The sequence below is a fragment of the Gracilinanus agilis genome, chromosome 2 (assembly GCF_016433145.1).
Source record: "Gracilinanus agilis isolate LMUSP501 chromosome 2, AgileGrace, whole genome shotgun sequence".
In the NCBI taxonomy this organism is placed as follows: Eukaryota; Metazoa; Chordata; class Mammalia; order Didelphimorphia; family Didelphidae; genus Gracilinanus; species Gracilinanus agilis.
Genome location: NC_058131.1, coordinates 295429106 through 295443138, shown reverse-complemented (window position 1 = coordinate 295443138; position 14033 = coordinate 295429106). Strand labels below are relative to the sequence as shown.

At 33.4% G+C, this 14033-nt stretch overlaps 1 protein-coding gene across 4 annotated transcripts in view; it reads left to right on the top strand.

Annotated features, from left to right (window-relative positions):
• The window catches only part of CHD9 (chromodomain helicase DNA binding protein 9), a 174097-nt gene that overhangs the window by 89307 nt on the left and 70757 nt on the right, over window positions 1-14033 (top strand). For all 4 annotated transcript variants that reach the window (XM_044664150.1, XM_044664149.1, XM_044664152.1 and 1 more), the window contains exons 10-15: window positions 1023-1144; window positions 3414-3657; window positions 6966-7142; window positions 10260-10403; window positions 10490-10745; window positions 11006-11216. In XM_044664150.1, the coding sequence (XP_044520085.1) occupies window positions 1023-1144; window positions 3414-3657; window positions 6966-7142; window positions 10260-10403; window positions 10490-10745; window positions 11006-11216 (1154 nt within the window). The remainder of the gene's footprint in view (window positions 1-1022; window positions 1145-3413; window positions 3658-6965; window positions 7143-10259; window positions 10404-10489; window positions 10746-11005; window positions 11217-14033) is intronic.

Here is a 14033-nt window from a genome sequence, read left to right as displayed (position 1 = left end):
ACATAAATGTATATTAGTATTGGTATTAAGAGAATTTTTAAGGAAATAGCACTGAATGGGATTAAACACTCTTCCCCAAAAGTATGATTTAGAACAACATTCATATTAGAAGGCCCTAATTAACAAAAACATTAAATTGACAGTTATTCGGTAAGTAGGAATTCTTTGTATTATTACTAGGTACTATTTTATTAAATTAATTTCCTTTAGTAAATCCTAATTTCACTGAACTGGATTGCTAAAAGTTAAATGAGACTAGGTCTCCTAAACTGTATATCAGTCCTTGAATTTTCTTCATTCACAAATATCTTACCCAGATCAAATTAATTATTTGGCAGTTTCAGTTTCAGAAATTATAAAGAAACTGAATAACAGTATCATCTTCCTTTTGTTGTTTTTGTAGTCAAAGACAATATGAAAATCCTACTGACTTTTGTTAATTTCTTCCTAGTTTCCAAGATATTCTTGTGCATTTTTATTTTGAGCCCAAGGACAGAAAGTCTTATTTCTCTACATAACCTGTTATCTATAGAGAGCACATGCCCTGTCAGGAGTAAAACAATCAAAAATATCTATAAATGCCCAAGGAGGTGAATGAAATTTAAATATAATTTACTTTCAAACTAAATTGTTATTTATTCAGTAGTCTTTAAAGAGGGACAACTGGGTAGCTCAGTGGATTGAGAGCCAGGCCTAGAGATAGGAGGTCCTAGGTTCAAATCCGGCCTCAGACACTTCCCAGCTGTGTGACCCTAGGCAAGTCACTTGACCCCCATTGCCCACCCTTACCACTCTCCCACCTAGGAGCCAATACACAGAAGTTAAGGGTTAAAAAAAATAGCCTTTAAAGAAATGTTTTATACCATGAATATTGAAAGTAGTGCTTGTTAAATGCTTAGAAGAATTAAATGTACTAGAGATAGTCCTCTCGGGTTTTAATAATTAGCTTATAAAATCCTATTATAAAATGTTGATAAATAGAACATTCTTTTAAGAATATTTTTTTTCATTCCGCCCCAAAGGACCGTCCTCCTCCTAACACTTGGAAAAAAATAGAGCATTCCAGAGAATATAAAAACGGCAACCAACTCAGGGAATATCAATTGGAAGGACTCAACTGGCTCTTGTTTAATTGGTACAATAGGTATGACCTCTGTTTTTAATATCATTTCAGAAACATAATTATTCTAGTGAATATATATTTATATATATACACATACATACATAACATTCACATATGTTGACATGTGTATTAAGTAAAAAGAGTATTGTTACAATGATGGTAAAGTTATTATAGTCTTTGTTAATTAAAGTGAGTTAGGTGCAGAAATATATTTAAGTTGCATTTTAGTATATTAAATGTAGTATTTTTAGCCTTAATATATGCATATCACTATGTAAAGAAGTGAATGTGTTGATTATGATTGGATAACTATATTAAAAGTATCATTACCTTTCAACAGTAGAGAGACTACCTTTCTATAGAATATGATTTTAACTGATGTAAATTATCTTCTGTAATCCTTGGCAGTAATTAGATCTAGTGAATCATCAGCATTTACACCTGGAAGGATCAAGTCTCTTTATTGATAAAGGAATTAAAGAAACCAAAAAAAACATTTAGAATTGGATTAAAGAATGAGATAAAGTACAAAATATAGAAACATGATAAATACTAGAGGGTGTCCCAAAAGTCTTAGTGCTATTTTAAGCTTTAATGGCTTATGGTAATATAAGATATTTTTATTATTACAGTTAATAATTGTGTAGCTATTTGCTCTTGTTATCCCCTTTACTGTCTTCTTTTTCAATCATGGCACTATTTATTTTCTATTTGTACCTCTCTAGTAATATATATTCTCAAATTCTATGAGAAACCCTGATTATTATTTGGTTCTTACATTTTAAAGTAATTCAAAATATTTCACAGATATACTCTATCATCATATTGTTACCCACATTGAGATGCAGAGAGAAAATAAATAGTGCTTTGATTGAAAAGGAAGCCAGTTATAGGAACACTAAGAGCATATAACTACATCAACTTTAACAATAAAAAATAATAAATTATATAACACAATCATTAGCAATTATTGCTTTTTTATCCCTTTGATATTTCTCAGATAATTAGTAATGATAAATTTAGTGCATATTTTATAATAAGTATAGTGGGGTACAGATAATATAAGTATCTCTTTCAGATTTCAAATCAGTGATATGACTTACCCTGGGTCCCAGTGGTTCCTGAGAACCAGAAGATGTCATTCTTTTGCTTTACATTTCAAGAGTATTTTTATTTTCCCCAAAAAAATAGCTGCACTAAAAAAATGGCAAATATGTTTATGCTATTGTTTTCAGGATAACTTCTCTGGTTTCATTTAAGAAAGAAGTACAATAAAACCCCATTATAATATTCTTCATTATTATAAGGGTTCAGATATCCTGTAAGACTGGCAGGGGGCAAGGGACAGTCCCATCATATCCATTTTAAAAAAAATAAAGAGATTTCCAATGTATTTATTCAGTTCAGTGCAATTTTGAAAAAGTCTATGTACAGAGTTCAAAGAGAAATCCAGACAAAATGCTATTAGAAAATGTAGTGGGGACAGAACACTTAGTGCTAGAAGAATCAGGGAATCTGGTCATTTTTCAGTCATATCTGACTCTTCATTGACTCTTATTTGGGGGGCTTTTGGGCAGAGATACTATAAAGTGATTTTCTCATTGCCTTTTCCAGCTCCTTTTACAGATGAGGGATGAAGAAACTGAAGCAAACAAAATTAAGTGATTTGCCCAGGGTCACATAGCTAGTAAGTTTCTGAGGCCAGATTTTAACACAGAGAGATGAGAATTCCAGACTTCAGGCCTAGTGTGCTATCCACTATACTATCTAGTTGCCCTGAAGAATCACAGAAAGCTTCAAATTTACACTGAATATTAGCAATAGTATCTTTGTTTCAGAATAACAAAGAACATAATTTTATTCAGTTTTATATTTCAAACAATTAATTCCTCTCTTCCCTAAAGAAGAGGTGGATAAAGAGCTTACCTTGAAGCCAGGAAAACTTAGGTTTAGGTTCTACCTCTGATATTGGTTCTGTGACCTAGGGCAAATCATTTAATCTGTCTTAAGATCACAAATTGCAGAAAAGGTGATAAATTACTGAGTGTTTTTTCACCTGGGAATTAATTAGTTCCCTATCATGACAGTCACAGATACAGTCCTATCCTTTATATTCCCAACATAAAAAAATCTTCAACATATTATCATCTTTTTCAACTTTTTATATGTTCTAAGTAGTGATACTGTCATTTGTACTTTAATATTTCAACATATTGAAATTCTGGAAAAAACTCTACATAAAGGGTGATATCTTTATAGTATCTTGATAGAAAATATATCTGTTTTTCAGACGAAACTGCATCTTAGCTGATGAAATGGGTCTTGGCAAAACAATTCAATCAATAACATTTCTCTATGAAATACTTCTGACCGGTATACGAGGGCCTTTTCTGATCATTGCACCACTTTCCACTATTACAAACTGGGAGAGAGAATTTCGCACATGGACTGATCTTAATGTTGTGGTGTATCATGGGAGCCTGGTTAGCAGGCAGATGATACAGCAATATGAGATGTACTTCAGGGACTCACAGGTATTTTATAATGGTACTTTTGTATCCTGCTTCAGAAAGAAAATGTTTGAATAGACAGATTGGAATGCAATATCAGCTATTGACATCTAATGCTTGAGATAAATCTTAATTACCTTCCTAGATTTTGCTTTACATCATATTTCTTTTTATTGTTCAATTGACTAATGAGTTAAAAAAACATCAAATAACAAATTAACCAATTTATAGGCATTTTCGTTCAATGTCTTATTTAAATGAGAATTGTTCTGGTTTCTAACATCACAGGCATATAGAAAATTAGACAATTTTCACTAATTTTATTTTAAGTGGATTAAGTATTCTAACCGCTGAGTTTTTAAATATTTTTCCTAAGTAGAATTGAATTTGGGATGCATTTAACTTGTAATAATCTAAGACAATACCTCTGCAATTAATATGGTTCGTTTCTCAGTTCAGGGATATACATTTGAAACCTCAGGCAGATGAGACACATTCTATTCCAATAAAGAGCTGCCACCAAAACATTTTTCTCCTTTAAATTATATATTTGGCAAGAAAAAAATTTTAACCACACTATGATTAAACAATGATTGAATGGCTTGCTTTTTTGTCCCCTGGAGGCACATTTCTTGTATTATTTTGACCATTCAGTCTGGGGATTTATTGTCTTCTCTGACCCCAAACACACAGATCTTGGAAATATGAACAAGCAACATAAGAATTGGAAGTAAGTAGAGGTCAGAAAATATGAAAAAGGATGTTTGAATCTTGGGGGGAAAGACCTTTACATTTTTTGATGAAAGTAGTTAAAATTAAGAAAGAAAACCCTCTACTTCATTAATACCTTAACATAGCATTTTATCTTTTCATTAATCCTTTTATATTATGGGCCTTCAAATTTATGAAAGTACTTAAAGAGTTGCTATTATTATAGTTGAGGTATAATTATGTTGATAATTGATGATTTGTGTTTATATTATTAGTTTGCTATTTTGTCTTTCATTTACATCCAATCATCTACCTATTGCAGATATTAAATAGGAAAATTGACTGGTTTTTGTTCCTATAGCCACAGCTATTTTTGTCTATTTTAAGGCTACATGCAAATTTTGATAAATATTTTGGAATCTTCTGAGTATTTCTAAACATAAGTGAAAACTGATTTTAACCACTTAAATCCTTTCTTCAACCTCTGTGCAGATGAAACATCTTATTATTTATTGTCACGTTGGCATCTTACTCTTTATAATTGGACTGTAGATCTAGAAAAAGGTAGTAAGAGTCAGAGGCGGGTTTGGACCCCAGGGGTGGTGCTTTTTAAGTATATCATGAAAATTGGAAAAATGTTAAGCTGTAGTAATTTTTAGAGAAGACATAATCCAGCCTCCTGAGTTTAAAAAGAAATACACTAGTTTCTGGGGAGCTAAGGAGCTTCATCTCAAAACTGTGATTCATTTTGATATTTGCTTTATGTAAATCATATTGTGATATGGCAGCAAAGCACTTTCCTATTTCTGCTGGGTATAAAAAGCGTTTCTATTCTCTGAATAACCAAACAAACTAATTATCAGAATCTTTTGTGTTATAAAAATCTTACTTCCCTAATTATTTTTCTTCAAATAGTACCTATTGGAATTGATTAAAAATGCTTCATATAATAAAATATGGTTCTAGATATTTTGGTGGTAGAGGATAGAATGGCAAGTTTGAAGTTGGGAAGATCTGCGTTCAAATGCAGCCTAATGCCCTTACTAGCAATATGACGTTGACAAGTCATTTAACCTCTTTTTGCCTCAGTTTCCTAACTTATAAAATGAGAATAATAATATCACATTAACCACCCGGGATTGTTGTGAAAATCAAATGAGTTAATAATTGTATAGCACTAATCATAGTTCCTAGTATATATATTAATAATAAATGTAAGATATCATCATTATTATTATTTTCCTGATTTTTAAATTTAAGAAAACAAATGCTTTTACAGCATGCCTCTTCAAAAATATGTTCATCCAGTTTGATATGGTCTGTTAATGGCAAATACCTAGGCCACTTTTTTGAACGTTTATAGAATTATATTGAGATCAGCCTTGTGGGTAAAGCCCTGCCTTTGTTTCAAATTAGTATATATCCCTCAAATCAACATGTGCAAAATAATTTGTATGATCAGTTATTTGGGGGTCATCTCAGTTTTCTACTACTGCTTATAATAATAATAACTTACATTAATACTGTACTTTAAAGTTGCAAAGGACTTTTCCTGAGCAACAATCTTGTTGTAAGCAGCAGTCAGTGCAAGAATTGTTATTGTCGTTTTATAGAGGAAGAATGGAAGGTTCTGAGAATTTAAGCAACTTGTCTGAAATTTTACAAGTAATATGCATACTGTATCATAGATTTAGAAGTGGGAAGAACATTTGATATCTTACCACTTTGTTTTATACAGGAGAGAACTGAGAATCAGAAGTTAAATGATTTGTTCATGGTTGCTCAAATAGATCAAAGTCCTGCTCTTACTTTGGATTTTGGACTCCAAATTCAGTACTTCCTTTTTCCACAAAAATTTAATGTAGGCTTCAAAACCAAGTCTTCTAATTCTAAATCTATAAAATAGCAGGAGAATTGATGAAAATTGTGATTTCTTTATAGACATAATAGTATATCTGCTATGCCTAATATACAATTGACTCATGTCTAACATACAGTATTGTCCTTAGAAGGATTTCCTAATGTTGAGATAAATCAGAACACATGGCCCCTTCATTTTCTCTCTTAAGATGTGCCTGGTTTAATTTGCAATTAAAAGGAAAATTATGAAATCAAAGCTATAGTCACACTGTAAATGATTGATTTGGGGTATTTTAGTTTACAGTGGACTATGTTAGCATTTAGACTGTTTGACCAACAACTGCAATATATCTGTAAATAATAAACACATTTTGAAAACAATCTGGCCAAATTTTGTTGTTGTTGTTTAAATGAAATAGATATTCTTTTGTCCTTAAAAATTATGTGTGTATGCATATATACATATATGTGTGTATATTCCTAGAAAGAATTAACACTGTAATGAATTACATTATATCCATAAGTTTATTTGTAAATAAATACCATACTATTCTTGAAAAGGTACAGCCATCTAGTTTTTAATTAATTTACTATACATTTTTAAGGTTTAATGATAAATGTTTTCTTAAATTTTAACCTATAAATGGGGAAAAAAGCATAAAATATAAGATAAGTATCATGTTAGTGACAATGAAATGAAACCTGAGGTGTGGCCTTTAAGGTGTTTTGTCAATTTGTTAAATTTGTTAATAAACTTCTAGGGGCGTATTATTAGAGGAGCATACAGGTTCCAGGCCATAATCACCACTTTTGAAATGATTCTGGGAGGCTGTGGAGAGCTCAATGCAATTGAATGGCGATGTGTGATTATTGATGAAGCGCATAGGTTAAAGAATAAAAATTGCAAACTCCTAGAAGGTCTGAAACTCATGAATCTGGTGAGTATCTAAACTTTTTTTTGAAACTTGATTTAGTTAGTTACCTATTTACAGAAATTATTTGGTCAAATGGAGGATTAAGTTTGAATCTTATTTGTCAAAATGTTAAGAGAATATATTTATTTGACTCTTATCTGTGATCTTAAATTTTCTTGAATTTGACTTCTTGTTTTTGATATTTAGATATTTTTCTTTTTCACATATTTTAAAATCCTCAAATAGAACTATTTTAGGGGTTTTATTTCTGCAGGAGTTTGTTTTTATCTTTTTTTAACTAATATAATTTCCATTGAAAAGTTTTTCCATAATTTAAAACCAAATGGACAATTATATATTTTAATATCTTTTGTTTTTACATCAACATCTTTTCCCATCATGCCCAGCCTCACTCCATCCCCATACCCCAAAAGTCATCTTGCATAACAAAAGATTAAAAAACAAAGGAGAAATCATATAGTTCTACTCCTTTGTAAAAAAGAGAAGCTATAAATATTTGGATGTGTAGGAGACTTTTATTTCTATTTATACCTCTTGGGGGCATATGCATAACACTAGAATTTCTGGGTCAAAGAATATGGACCTTTGAATTACTTTATTAACATAGTTCTAAATTGCTTTCCAGAATGGGTGGACCAATTTAAAAGTCCTCCAACAGCGTACTAGTGATTCTTTCTATAGCCCTTTCAACACATTCTCTTTTCATCTTTTATCATCTTGACCAATTTTCTGGATGTGGGGTAAAGCTTCAGCATTGTCTGATATTTTTCTCTTATTATTTGTGATGTGTGAACAGTGATTCATGTGGAAGTTAAGAGTATGTTATTCTTCTTTTTGGATTTGTTTATATCCTTTCACCACTTATTTGGGGAATGGCTATATGTTTATATTAACTGAGCTCTTGAGATCTGAGGTACCCTCCAGCTGTAGGTGAAGAATGGAATGGTGTTTATTAAACTCTTAGTCTGTGCAAAGCCCCTACTATACTAAGCCCTGAGAATGCAAAGTGAAAATTTAAGAGTCTCTTCTCTCAAAGAATTCAAATTAGGAGAGACAATATATAAAGGAGGAGTCTTGTTTGTTTCTTAGCAGGTAGAGTGGCCATGGGTACTTAGGCAGGGAAAGTAATGGAGTAGATGGCAAGGCCTTAAGGAGTAATGGTAGGATAGATGGTCCCCTTCTAATAAAATAGCATACGGGTTAGAGTGTAATGAGGCTTTTGATACTTAGGGTTATGTAATCGGAATCTAGCTGACAGTACTCATGCTGTGTTTTCTGGAAACTGAATAATAATAAAGCGTTAAGTGTAGTTTGGAGAAAGGAAATATTGAGGGTTCCCCTCATTGGCAGTAGGTGGTGCTGTTCTTTCTGCAGATATCCAATTGGTAGCACCATATTTCTTGCAAAGTTTTTCCCACTTGACCCCTTCTCTTCTTATCCTAGCAGTGTTCATTTTGTCAACTAGACAATTTTTAACCATTCACTATTCATATTTTTCTGCAAACCATAGGGAAATCATGCATATTAAGGCAAAGTTCTTAACCTGGGGTCTGTAACTTTAAAAACAAAATTTTGATAACTATATTTCATTATAATTGGTTTCCTTGGTACTATTTTTCATTTTATTTTATGCATTTAAAAACATTATGAGAAGAGGGTCTTTAGGGCTTTACTAGAGACTGTGAACTCAGAGTTCAAAGACTATTTTTTGCCTTTCTTTGTTAACCCCAGAACTTTGTCCTATAGTTGATTAATGCTAGTTGATTGATTGGCCAGATTGTCAAAGGGGACCGTGTCTCAAGAAAGGTTAAGACTCCCTGCTCTAAGGAAGAATCTTATTAACATGTCAGATGCATGACTTTCTTCATGTGTTGTTGTGGATAGATTCCATGTCTGAGCATGATGGTAAAATCAGTAGTAGTAAATGTTCTTTTTAATCTGTCTTATTTTTTAGTATTTCTTAAGAAAAATGAGCTGTAACTCCTGGTGATAAATGAAAATTGAGGAAATTAATTTTCCTATTTATAAAAAAGTTAAAAAATGGAATTGTGATTTTAACTGAATTGTAATGATTAATTGAGCCCTTCCCCTCTTCAATCTGTCCTTCACCCAACTAGCAAATTGACTTTTTAAAAGCTTAAATCTGACTATGTTATTCCCCTATTCAATAAATCCAAGTGGCTTAATATTATTTCAAGGATCAAATACAAACTCTTCTTTTGGCATTTCTAGCCTTTTATAACATGACCTCACTTCTACCTAGACTTCTTAAAGTCAGGGGCCACCTTAACATTTGGTTTTGTATCACCAGCTCCTGGTACCAATGCCATACACACACAGTTGGCATCTAATAAAGTATTTATTAATTGATTCTAACAAGTCCTTCACGCTTGTATTTTAGTTTATGTAAATTTAAAACTGGAATCCTGCTTTTTTTGCAACAGGGTTAAACTTCAAGTAAAAAAAATGAATTGATAGAATTCTATACTTTCATTAGCTTAGAGTCCAACCTTCACTTCCCCTTATAATTGCTTCAACCATTAGCCTCTTGAAATCCTACCTCTTCTTTAAGGCAACTCATTTGCCACCTTCTCTTTAAAGATATATTCTTTGATAGATGCACTATCAGAAAACACCTTATACCCTTTAAACCTGGCATAGCACTTTGTAATCTCTTGTTGCACTTAATTAAGATCTACTTCACATTACAATGATTGTGTATGTTATAGAAATACTACTAGATTGTAGGCTCCCTGAGCACATTGTAGACACTTGGTAAATATTTGTTCATTTTAATTATGTGAAGTCACAGAAGAAATGTCCATTGTTCTTAAAAGAAGTTGTCTTTCAATTGAGATGTCTAATAACACATGAAATGAGTTTTATGACATAAGCATCATATCAGCAGGTAGAAATTAACATAGTATTAAAGAAGCATTCAAGAGATACACAGTGAAAATATTAGGGAAGACTTCCTAGAGATGAATTTTCAGCTGAAGATGAGGAGCATAATGTATTTCTTTGATATGCCAAGATGTAAGTTTGCAAAGAATAGAGCAAGTCTTCATTTGACTTAGCTGCTTAGAAAAATGATGTATAAACTATTCTGATTTGATATAGGAGCACAAGGTGCTTTTGACTGGTACACCACTTCAGAATACAGTTGAAGAACTATTCAGTCTTCTTCATTTCCTTGAACCCTTACGATTTCCTTCTGAATCTACATTCATGCAAGAATTTGGGGATCTTAAAACAGAAGAACAGGTAATTTCTAAATGAGTATATGAGCTTTCTTATTTTTTGTTATTTTTATATGAATATCCATTACAACTACTTAACATTTTCTGCAGGTACAAAAGCTTCAAGCCATTTTAAAACCAATGATGTTGAGAAGATTGAAAGAAGATGTAGAAAAGAAGTTGGCTCCTAAGGAAGAAACCATAATTGAAGTAGAACTTACTAATATTCAGAAGAAATATTATCGGGCTATCTTGGAAAAGAATTTTTCATTTTTATCCAAAGGAGCAGGACAAGCTAATGTACCTAATTTAGTTAACACTATGATGGAACTCAGAAAATGCTGTAACCACCCTTATCTTATCAAAGGTATCTTCAGTAGAATTTATAGTGTCAGATCTTATACAGTATGCTTAACTTTTCTACCCTCTGGGTATTCAAATTTCATATCATATTTGTGTGTTCATTAGATGGATTAAATAATACTATAATACATTTTCCTTGTGTCAGTACAGATAGTGTGTGTGTGTGTGTGTGTGTGTGTGTGTGTGTGTGTGTGTGTACACACATAGTCTCAGGAGTTGACTATACTTGTGTATTGACTATGTATGCACATATTTATTTTACAGGTGCTGAAGAGAAGATTCTTGGGGAATTTAAAGAGACACATAACCCAGCTGCTCCTGACTTTCATCTTCAAGCAATGATCCAGTCTGCTGGCAAATTGGTACTCATTGATAAGCTTCTTCCAAAAATGAAAGCAGGTGGGCATAAAGTGCTTATCTTCTCTCAGATGGTGCGCTGCCTTGACATTTTGGAAGACTATCTCATACATAAGAGGTAAGATAAGTTGCAATCCACAGAAAAAACTGGTGAATAATGTCCCTTGTCTTTAGTTTGTAAGTTGTTTCCACCACCGTGGTGTCATTTCAGTTTGTTCAGGATCAGCGATTTATATTATTGAGCAGTTAACAAGAATTTATTGTCTACTCTGTGCCAAGCAAAGCTCAGTTTTTGAAACTGGAATTACAAAGACAAAAAAAACCACTAAACTCTTTGCTTTCAGGAAAGGCTATGTGTATACATATATGTACAGAATAAAAATACAAAATTAATGCAGAGTAGTTAAGGAGAGAGAATACTAGCAGTAGATGAGTACAGAAAATGCCTTATATAGAAGGAATGTTTCACTTGAATCTGTGAGAAATTGAGATTATTTTATGGGGCAAAAATGAAGAGAGAGTTCTTTTCACCTGTGGGAGTTGGCCAATACAAAGATATGAAGGCAGAAAACAGTGATTTGTGGAGGAAAAAGAAGGCCAGATTTGGTTAGACCATAGAGAACAGAATATGTAATGAGCAGAGAAAGAATAAGTGTGTCCAAGTTGTAAAAGTCTTAAAAAACCAAACTTGATGAGTTTCTATTTTATCCTAGAGGCAGTGCTCCAAGAGTTGATTGAATAAGGGAATAGCACCTTCAGATCTATGCTTAATTAAGGAAGATCACTTTAGCAGTTATTCAGAGGGAAATAAGAAAGACATGAGGGGGCAGCTGGGTAGCTCAGTGGAGTGAGAGTCAGGCCTAGAGACAGGAGGTCCTAGGTTCAAACCCGGCCTCAGCCACTTCCCAGCTGTGTGACCCTGGGCAAGTCACTTGACCCCCATTGCCCACTCTTACCACTCTTCCACCTATGAGACAATACACCGAAGTATAAGGGAAAGAAAGAAAGAAAGAAAGAAAGAAAGAAAGAAAGAAAGAAAGAAAGAAAGAAAGAAAGACAGACAGACAGACATGAGGCAAGGAAACCAATTAGGAGACCATTGCTATAGTCTAGGCAAGTAACAGTGGAGGGCCTGAACTCAGGTTATGTCTTTGAGGTAGTCTTAACTGGTATGAGAAATGTTGTTGAGGTAAAAGTGGCAAGATTTGGCAATTCAGTGGCTATCTATTGGATATTGGGATGAGGGACATTGAAGGGTCAAGGATAATGCTGATGATATAAACCTGGGAGTCTGGATGTATAGTAGTTCTGAGGAAGTAGACTAATATTTCTATATAGACCCTGTCCCTCTTCGAAAAATATTGGAGTAGTAGTTTTCTTAGCATCCTAGTCTGAATCCTTTGTGCTAATCTAAAAGAGAAATCTTATTAAGTCTTTAACTGTCAGTCCTGAAATAATCCTCTGCACTAAATCCTTCACACTTCACACCCTATCTTACCAAAGACTTAATCACATTCTTTGAAGAAATTAGGTAAAGTGTTCAGCTAGAACTGTGTTTTCTCTTTTGATAGAATTTTGAAGGTGGCTGGACAAGGATTTGGGACTCGTAATCTACTCAAGATCAGTACTCCTCATGCCTTTATAACTCCACCTTTTGAAAACTCACACCATCATTGGCTATTTGGGTTCGTAGAAGAGTAGCTGTTACTACTTCCAGGGTTCTAAGTATATCCCTTTGGATGCTTATCTTCCTACACATTAGGTCTTAAGTCCCCACTACTGTGCTTTCCCTTAATCAGTAGTAGTCTTAGTTCTTTATCAAAGGCATTTATTCAGATAACTTAGCAAGGACAGTAATGCAGCATACAGTGTATGCACAAAAAAAACAAGCTACCAGTGTCACAGAATGTGACAGAAACACTAATTATACTTCTAGATGCTGGCAATCAAACTTATTAGTCAGATGTGTGCCAGCATTAGTATATATGTATGTGTATACACACACACACACATACACACACACACGATATGTAACCTAAAGCTAGTATACAATGCAAGCATCAGCCCCACTAGACAAACCACCATACCTGATTTTCTGAGACTTCCCTGTATTATGTCTCATACTGATACTCAATGACAAGATTCCCTCCCTGCCACTTGGAAGCTGTGCTTCTCTGAAAGGGTTGCCTGCCATGTCTGGATAATCTATCAGTCAACAACTAAGGGAAACTGCCCTCAAGCAAACAATGAATATGGGGGATACTTGAATTTCAAATAAAGAAAACATAAGAACCAGCCTCAGTAGTATCAGGCTATAGTGGATTTCATAGAGTTGTAGCTATGGGTGTTATCTGGTTATAAGCATTTACCTATAGTTATGATGAAAGGAAACCATCATTCATCAAACAAGTATTATCAGTAGTTCACCAGATTTGGAGGTCTCATGTCATTAGTAGTTGTTTACCAAATTTTGGGGGATATATCATTGCCAAATTATAGACATCCTTATTATAGAACAACTTATATAACCATTCATCAAGGAAGCAAACATATTTTGATGTCAGATAGTAAAAAGGCATTCCCCCTACACCCCTAAACATCAGAGGCACACTTTCCCACCAAATATACCTAAAGTTTAGAAGGGGGAAGAGGGAGCATGCACTTGAAGTATAGTGTTATTGAGACACACGTGTAGGATACACATGCAAAGAAAACTCAGAACTCAGTGTCTCAGCACCCTTTTTCTCTCCAGAATATCCTCATAAATTTCACTACCCCCATATTCAACTGGGCTAACTCTTTATAGGGCACAACATCTCCACTAGACTGGTCTTTCAAATGGACTACTACTCTTAGACTTCAATATCTTAACTAGAAGGGCCGTTCTTTTTCTGGGCTGGATAAAGCAGGTTACTAAGTGACTGTGCTGGCTTTC